We start from the raw sequence: 9,243 nt of genomic DNA on the forward strand, positions 1-9,243 counted from the left end.
GATTTTAATAATTTTAAAAAAAATTCACGACCCCATTTCCACAATTTTTTTTACCTCACTTCCATACTTTTTTATTGTAAATTGTCATGACTAAAACATAATTATTGAAATTAAAATTCAATCTAATAACAGACAACATCACTGTTATTACTTCACGCCTTTTCCCTGACAATAACGTGGGGAGTAAATCAAAAGCTTAAAGATTGTCAAGCCAAATATCGCCGGAGTTAGACGCCCAGTGTAAGTCTTAAAAGTTGAATTATTGTGATAAAATCAGAAATGGAATAGAAGACCATGCCTCAAACTTACAATTTGATTTCAACATTCTATTTTATAAAACTGCCTTCATCTTTCCTTTTTGTCTACTAAAACACTGAATGAACAAGATAAGGAAACCCGAAACTCTAAATATAGGCTTATATATATATATATATAATATAATATAATATAATATATATATTTATATATATAAAAGAAGATTTTCACATTCCAATGACCAGTATCATTTTAAGTTAAACAAGAGAGATTCATGGCTATTGTTTACAAAACTATCTCAATACTACAGAGAAAAGGGGCAGAGAGTCTCTAGTTACAGCATCACATCAGCTTCAGTAATCAAAGTAGCAACACATGACACCAACTACCCAGGATAGGTGTGACATAGACTATGCATGATAAAAGGAAGTGGAGCATGAGATCATATCTGTTTTACACACAGACTTGAAAAAGGGAAATTCGTAATAGCTATAACCTAACATTATATCACGCAAAGAACACAAAGTTTCATTCCAGAATATATAACAAATACAATTAGCTAGCGCAGGCATTCAATCTTGTACTTAATACTTGTTAGTAATTAGTGGCCAGCAAAAATTTTCTTTTTGAAAATAGAACGTGAGTTTTCTTCTCATACGTAAATGTTATAACCTGGAAAAAACAATTTTCAGAAATATATCACACATAAACCACCAAAAAATAAAGTTCGGAGATGTTAGCCAGTTCTAGGCTGGTTGGACATTCCATCTAACCAGAGATGAGCAAGACAGTAGCACATTTATGGCAATGCTGGCTGTGAAACAAGCATAACGTCCTTGGTTGATCATGCCAAGGAATTGTGATCAAAACCTGCAGTCACTAGAGATTGCAGGAGATCCCAAAATGGAATGGGGATGGAGGTCATTTGACTACAGAACATAAAGTACTGGCTGTCATTGTGTCACCTAACTACTTACAACCACCTTCGCAGCATAGCACACCTAAACTAAATAAAATCATACAACAAAGTTCCATGCATCTACTTTAAGAAATGCACATATACCAATGAACGAAGCCAGCAAACCAATGAAGGGGGGGTGCGAAACAGTGAATCAAGTTGAGAAGAGGGGGCAAGTATTATATTAAGGGACTGGAAGAGTGAATTATAGAATTATCAAGTTTTTTATGGGAGGGGGGCATGACCCCTGCCTGCCTCCCTGGATTTGACTCTGCATGCAGACAGAAGATTATTTTTTCATCTTCTTCCAAGTTTTTCCGGAAGCACATGTAACTTTACCTCATTCATATTTCCTCAATCTCATGTAAGATATACCTGATCTTCTTTCTTTACCTTTTTGCATGAGATATACCAGCTTCCCATCTGCAAACATTAAAAACAAAAAATTAGGAAGAATCTAGAGAATGAAATATCAATTTTCTGACTAAGTTGTTGAACAAACATGTAACAATCTTCTTTAGATCAGTAGTAAACAAGAAACAAGTTTATTTAACCACCAAAGTGATCTAAAGGAAACTACAATTATTTATTAACTGGTATAAAAGAACTAGCAAGCAATGCACTAGCCAGGGAATCACATCTACTTCTGCCTCCACTTCTACAATCACATAAGCATCTTACTAACAAGATGACCATAATTAACAAATTGAGGCCACCCACAAGTTGACTCCTCATATACCTTCAATTGCATAAGAAAGCCCCAAGAAGCAAATAGCAACTCCATAATAATGTTCATATCCAACTGTCAATGCTCAAGTAAAATTTTACATAATAAAAATAAAACTATTTTTCTTCAAATTTTTAGTATGACGTAGGAAAGAATCCCAAAACTAAGGCAACTCTCATTGGATGAGATCAATGTACAGCCAGGAAAATTTTTTGAAGTCTGCTTCATCCAGCCAATTCCACATTTCACAGACTTTGTATGTAGGATAAAACAAGTAGTTTCTCCAACTAGTACGGTGTTCTAACTATAAAAACAAAATGATTCAGATCTAGATCTCATAAAGGATAAAAGGATAATAGCAGCTTGGTGTCAGAAATACAACAAAAGTTTTTCACTTCCTCTAACAGCCTAGCGTCAAAATAATGTCATGATGCCAACAAAAATTTAGCTTCTGCTCATGATTCATCACTCCAACAGATTTTCTCTACATAAGTGCTCCATGAAATAGAAAAATATCTTATCTATTTAAAGAAACCACTCAAGTCATTCTTAAATAACCTCATAGATTATTGCTCTGCACACTCCTTCCCACTTAAATAGCGAAGAGAAGCAACTACCCTCAGCAGGGACACCATTTTTCTTGCCTTCTACACTACATATAAATTATTCACCAATTTTCATGAATATCTTAATTGTGAAGTACGTACTTTCAATTGAATCATATAAATCTAGAATTATCCAACCAAATCTTCCAAATAGACCTAACATCTTTTATCATCCTTGAGCACTTAGAATAAGATGTTCTCACTGCCAATCCAAGATTACTAATTCGGGCACATCCAAAGGAATATTTCACCACAAACTGGTAAATAAAGAGCAAACTGGTAAATAAAGAGCCTGATAGCATGATAAGTCTTGGAAATTTTGTTTGCAGGAACTTATCCTCAGCCAAACCCTTGGCAAACGACAAACACATAGCCACTCATTTAACTATAAATTGATCAACCTGAAACCTAAGTCAACCAATGTGAGGTACAAATGCTATGAAACTTAGCAATGAGACGAGTATGAAAACAGGCTCAATAAATTCTTCGAAGCAACAGTGCCATGTAACTACTAAACTCCACAGAAGCTTTCCAAAAAATCCCAAACCAAGTAAATTAAAACAAAAATATAAACTACTAATCCCAAATGAACCAATACTAGAAATGAACTTTTATAGGTCTATCTATATAAAGCAGGAAATGCCAAATTAAGAGGATGAAATCAAAGATGGCATGTCAGGAAAAATCAACGACAAAACAAACATGAAATTGAAGATCCAAGGAACTCATATAACAAAGACAGAAAACTTGCCTACATAAGTACAGATCAGTTGTCAGCATCTTCCACATGGCATGCTCATCTTCCTTCAGATATTTTCAGTCTCATGTCATGTATAAAGGAGCCACTTGTAAGCATGTAGGGAGCTGGAATATGTTGATCACTGAATAACTTTGCAGAACAAAAAATGATAGCAGAGCTGTAGAGTTGCACCAGGAAAAACGGCAGATGATGCTACGGACATGGTATATAACTGCAGACCATGGCTATGAGATTTAATTAAAGGATGAATAGCAAACAATGCTTCATCCCATCAAGGAACCATGATTTTTGTATTCAACCGCCATGTGTGCTTTGAAAGGATATACCCATGGCACTGGCCATTCATGGCAAAGCGCATTCAATAACTGACTAATATTCCAAAATCTAAACCCTTTTCTATGTATAAAACATATTGTACCTCATATTAGTGACCCACTGCATCAGCTCGATACTTGAAATCCCTCAATTATAGAATGTGGTCAACTCTATCATAAATTCTCTTAAAAAACAAAGGAAAAACTAGTAGAACCCTACAGTTCATTTTTTATCAGCTAAACTTTCTTGTAATGTTGATAAACTTACAAGGACATGTTAACTATAACTCATTATGAGTAGTGATATTGTATGCAGAAATGTTTGCATTGGCCCACACTCCATCAGAGAAAAACAATTTTTACAACTTTCACCATCAGAGGAAATCATTAGTAGTTCTGCAAACTATATCCAGATTAATACTTTCTCCATCCAAGATACCTCAAGTCAAAACCAATTAAGATCATGCTCTTCAGCACATTCCCATGAGACCATAAGAACATAAGGAAATAAAAACTCTCGCACCAGTTTTCCATGTCATATACTCCAAAAAGGAAAATTAATATAAAAACCACTAACGATATCCAAACAAATTCTGCTCACACGCACCATGCCATTTTGAGTAGTCCCTACAACACTTGCAGTCCAAGCTTCCAACAGAACCATATAGCAATGGATACCAAAGGGACTTTACCGAAATTTAAGACAAATGATTCTCCTCAAAGATTTCCTAGCAAGGAGAATACCAGTGACCTAAAAGCAAAACAGCTAAAATTTGCAGCAACCATATTTCATATACTGCAACAAAGCGAATAAAAGCACAAGAAAGGGAAGCTCATGAATGCTCTAAATAGTTTACATCTAGAGCATGAGATCATTCTCACCATCCACAAGGATTGCCGTATCGCTTACAGATAAGAATTCAATCTCAAAGATTTCTATTCATGGTAAAAATGCAAATTATAACCTCCGGAATTACATACCAAAACTGCACATCTTGATTCGACAGAGGTACAAGGTCTCACTTCATCTCAGAAGGAATATCATGCATTCAAAATTTAACAGATGAACTCCAAACAGTCCATAAAGTGACCCTCTGAAGCAAGTTGAACCACATCCTCCCATCAACTTCTGCTTCCTAGATTAAATACTCAAAATGCACATATTCAGAGTAACATGCACTCAAGATTAACAAATCCACCTCCAATAATATCCAGAACATGATAACTTTCAATTTTCAAGAGAAATATGCCCTCCACCAAAAACACTAGTATTCAAGTGGTGCACGAGACGGTCTAGGCACTAAAATCATCTACACTAAAACTAAAACGTAGAGTTTGTGTTCCATTGGACATTACATTATCTTTCTGCAGCTAGGCATAACTTCATTGCATCCTTCTAAAATCTACTATCAAACACAAATGGTTCCAAGAATATTGCCAAATCAGTCAAAAAGGTAGCATGTATATTAACTTCTAAGTTGTAACCAAAAGCTTCATTCATAGGCCATAAATTTCAAATAGACCTAAGAAAACTACCCTATTCAAGGGCCAGCACTTCTACGAAAAGTAATATTAGTTATAATCAAGCAAAACGGCTAAAATAATTATTTAAAAACAAACAAAAGAAAAGAAAAAGAAAACTGGCAATGAAGAGTCGAACCCAATAGAAGTCCAAATTATAATATTAGGATCTCGTGTACATATAAGGGACAACACTTCCTCTACCAATAAAAAGAAAGCAACACAGAATCTTATATAAGAAGTTTAAGATGACTAACAATGTATTAAGATAAAAACTGATGTGGCATGCACACATAGATGATGAACTCCACGCTGATCAATATTTTGCACTTCATAAGTGGAGCAACAATGTTGCCTTTCTTCCACCAAGTAATAACTCTCCTAGCGACGAGTCATGCGAGGCTTCTCCCAAGAAGCAGGACCAGGACCATAAAAAGGACCCTTGTCAGCAACACCCTGTTAAATAATAACAAAATTTAATTGAAAAATATTACAATCCTGATGTAATAGCTTTATGGTCAAACAAATAAATCAAACAAGAAGATGAGCATAAATACCAGATGAGCCACATATCCTTCATATGGGGCTGGAAAAGCTCCCTCTGAACTGTTGAATTTCATCCCATATGGTCCAACAGGAGCTATCATTCATCAAGACATTGAGATTAGAAGCAAGGTAAAACAATAATGCACCAGAGTCAATACATAATATCAACTAATCCATTATTTTATCAACTCTAGACAAGAAGAAAAGAAGCGGAGAGGGAGCAAAATATAGTTACTATCATTCAATTGAGCAGACCAAAAGACCAAGGCAAAATCCAAGAAACATCAATGCAGGTTGAATGGAGTCCACAAGAGACACCCAACCATTTGAACTTCAGACTTTCCACTTAAAGGTCCCTAGTTCAAAACTTCAGAATTGAAAAAAGAGATGGGTTGGAGCATTTATGAGATGAGAGAAGATGAGTCCGTTTGTGTAGTCCAAGGTACAATGGACCCCCATACGTACACAGAAAGATGTGAAGGTCCAATGAACAGTTGAGAATTTTTCTAAGAGATAAACTCCATTATATACAAGGGATGAAAACTAATGAAAAGCCAGCAAATTAAACAACAAACATCACACTACTCAAGTTTGAAGAAGAAACTTCAACCAGAAAGGCAAGAGAGAGATAGGTCATACCAGCAGCCCATGGTCTACCATCCACACTGGCAAGTTCTGCACGTAACTTTTCAACTTCACGTGCCATGGAGACCATGTTCTTCTCCATTGCTTGTCTCTGTTCCATCAGCTCAATATTTGCCTTCTTTTCAAAATCAATAGCCGTCCTTTGAAATAAATTACGAAATTAGCATTTAAATATATGATTGGATATAATAATGTGACGCTGCAAGTTAAATGCTCAATGAAAAGGAAGCACTTCCATTTGTTTGGAAAATTTTAAAAATAGAAGGGTGAAAAAGATTAAGGTATATACCTTGCATGCATCAGCTCCTGGTGCAGGCCATCAATTTCTGCTCTTAGAATAGGTATCTGTTGATTATCAGCTTGCAGCCTAGCAACATCTTGCTTGAGAGTCTGAACTTGGCCAGTTAGCTCCTGCTTAACATTATTCAGTTTCTGAACTTCTGCACGGAGTTGCACAGCCTCTTTTTTCAATGGCTCAGTTGCACGGAGATCTGCCTCCAGTTTCAAGCCTTTCTCAATAAGTCCCCTTGAGTGCAGTTCTTGTTCTGCACGAATTTCACCAATGACAAGGTTTAAACGATGAATTTCTTCCTTTGCAGCAGCAAGCTCTTGTTGTATAGCCATTCGATCTTCTACCAGCCTGCGGTTATCAGTCAAAAGCCTACGAATTTCTACATGCTGCATTTCAAGTTCTTCCTCCAACAACACAGGATGAGGAGGTGGTTGTGGCAGAGGAGGACCACGAAGGAAAGGTCTTTCAGGAGGGAATCCTCGCCGGTCATTGAAGGCTTCACGAGGAATGCGGTTTCTCCCAGCCATTTTAAATTATTCTGGGAAAAAGTAACACAATTGAATAATTTTATAGTCAGGTTTTAAGGATATTTGAATCACTTTAAAAATCAGCTATTATGAATATGGTAATGATGACAGAATTGACACATACTCGCATGTTCACACAGAATCTGTCAATCAGAGTCCTAATAAAATTTATGAGGTCTACTACCAAGAGGAAAAACAATACATTAACACACAACAAATGGCTACTGGATCTAAAAGATTTTCCATAATTAATAACCAGATGAAAAGAAAGATGCAGCTCAACTGAGTCTCCCATACAACTATTCAACAGAATTTAGATGAATCGTATGTAGAATACCAAGAAACAGAAGCAACAAAGCCAGAATTTTTAATTGATTTTCTAAGTTTCAATTAAGAGTGTTAATTAATAGACCTTTTATGAACCACCAAATCCCCTAATCCATACACTAAAGGTGCCAACACAAATTCAACCTTAAATTCCCATAACAAAACATAATCAACATCATGTTCTAAACTCCTATGGCAGACATTCAACAATAAAGCTACCATTGTTCTTGATTGAGCCCCATCAATTCCAGGAAAAAAAAAAAACCCGAAATCCCTCAATTTCTCTTCAAATACCAACCTCCAAAACCCTAGAAACCTTAGTCCAACTTAAACCAACCTGAAGTTTCTAATCATCTATTTGACTATTTTTAATGCAATATTAAGTTCTCTTTTATCAAATTCGGAAAAAATATATAAACATAAATACGCAAAAAAAAAAAAAAATACAAGGACGAAGATCACAACAATAAATTTACATAAATTAGATTTAAAAACCTAAATTCCCAATGCAAAACAGTGAAAAAAAGAGAGGAAAAGCTTTTTCCACTTACTTGAGCACAATTCAACTATAAGGGATCAGATTGAGAAAAAAAAATCCCACTTCTTTTCTCTAGGTCAACACCGTTTTGCCTGAAACCAAAACAGATAATTAAGCAAAAACTTGATTCAAAAAATGAAATAAAAAATTTTATCTGGGAAAAATCAGAGTATAATGCTAATCAAATAATAAATAAGAAGAAGAAGAAGAGAAGAAGAAGAATTGAAACCTGTGACGGGGATATGAATGATAAAGTAGGGTTTGCGAAAAGGGACTTGATTGAAATAATAGAAAAATATATATTTTTTCCAGGTGATTTTATTTTTATTTTTATTTTTATTATTATTATTTTTTTGGGGTAGAAAATTTAGAGGAAGAGAAGGTGTTAGCTGAGAGCTGGCCAAGATTGGCGTTTTACTAGATATGAAAGAGAATAAGTCCAACGGCGCCGTATTAATCATGCTACTGATCTGCTCGCCTCGGTTTTCATTTTTTAACAGAAAGTTCCGCTTGTTTTGTGTTAAAGATTTTTATTTTTTTTTGGCAGAATAATTTCCTTTTCATTATTGATTCTCATATAAAAATTTTAAAAAAATAATTTCAAAAATCTTTAAACCTTTTTTCTAATATTGAAACAACAATGCAGAACCCTTGTTTCTTTCAAGAAAAAAAAAAACAAAAGAAACACCACCAAACTATTCATTCACATTCACAGGTATAACTTACAATTGTAAAACTCAACCCTTATTAATCATTTGAATTAAATTATTAAAGTTCCGTTTGATGATTTTTTTTATTTGTCTTTAATTTTTATTATTTTTATTAAAAATTAAAAAAAAAGGCATTTAAGGATATATATATATATATTTATTTGTTACATGGGTACATATAGTTTCCTTATTATTCATTCATCCTAAAGTAGCTACTAAGTCTTTCGTCTTTAAGTAACCAAAAATGGCATACGAGGCTAGGAAAAAGCTTACATAAAATTTCACAGATGAAGTTTATAAAATTTTTTATTAAAAATCAATAAATAACATTAAAATAAATAATCTAAATTAATAAATTAAAAGATCTTATCACATAAATTAAACGTATAAATTTTAATAATATTTTAATAAATTTTTATATATTTATTAAATAGACATTTTTAATAAAAATTTTACTATTGAAAAAATATGCATCAAAATTGAATTATAAACAATATTTTCAATAATTTTTTTACATA

The 9,243-nt window shown here is 34.0% G+C and overlaps 1 protein-coding gene across 2 annotated transcripts; it reads right to left on the reverse strand.

Moving 5' to 3' along the window:
• Positions 1–443: 443 nt before the first annotated feature.
• On the reverse strand, positions 444–8,408 carry LOC111274624 (DNA double-strand break repair protein). 2 transcript variants are annotated; one of them, XR_002688244.2, is made up of 7 exons: positions 8,245–8,408; positions 8,029–8,107; positions 6,621–7,161; positions 6,326–6,471; positions 5,698–5,780; positions 5,398–5,596; positions 444–1,636 (listed from the first exon to the last, which is right to left on the reverse strand). XR_002688244.2 is itself a non-coding variant. In XM_022859398.2 (6 exons), exons 3-6 carry the CDS (start codon positions 7,148–7,150, stop codon positions 5,522–5,524), a joined length of 834 nt encoding a protein of 277 aa, XP_022715133.2. In that variant the 5' UTR covers positions 7,151–7,161; positions 8,029–8,107; positions 8,245–8,408; the 3' UTR covers positions 5,267–5,521. The 2 variants fall into 2 exon arrangements, 1 of the variants encoding a protein (XP_022715133.2); XM_022859398.2 differs by lacking the exon at positions 444–1,636 and having other exon boundaries at positions 5,267–5,596.
• Positions 8,409–9,243: the final 835 nt, after the last annotated feature.

Source organism: Durio zibethinus, chromosome 26 (genome assembly GCF_047325235.1).
Source record: "Durio zibethinus cultivar Kanyao isolate XHJ-2024 chromosome 26, ASM4732523v1, whole genome shotgun sequence".
Taxonomy (NCBI): Eukaryota; Viridiplantae; Streptophyta; class Magnoliopsida; order Malvales; family Malvaceae; genus Durio; species Durio zibethinus.

Bases quoted from the DNA above. Each gene is read 5' to 3' on its own strand.
- LOC111274624 (XM_022859398.2), bottom strand. From the start codon at position 7,150: ATGGCTGGGAGAAACCGCATTCCTCGTGAAGCCTTCAATGACCGGCGA. The intron at 5,781-6,325 runs GTATGACCTATC...GATGAATGATAG, and splicing joins TGGTAGACCATGGGCTGCTG to CTCCTGTTGGACCATATGGG. The intron at 5,597-5,697 runs GTATTTATGCTC...ATTATTTAACAG, and splicing joins AAGGATATGTGGCTCATCTG to GGTGTTGCTGACAAGGGTCC.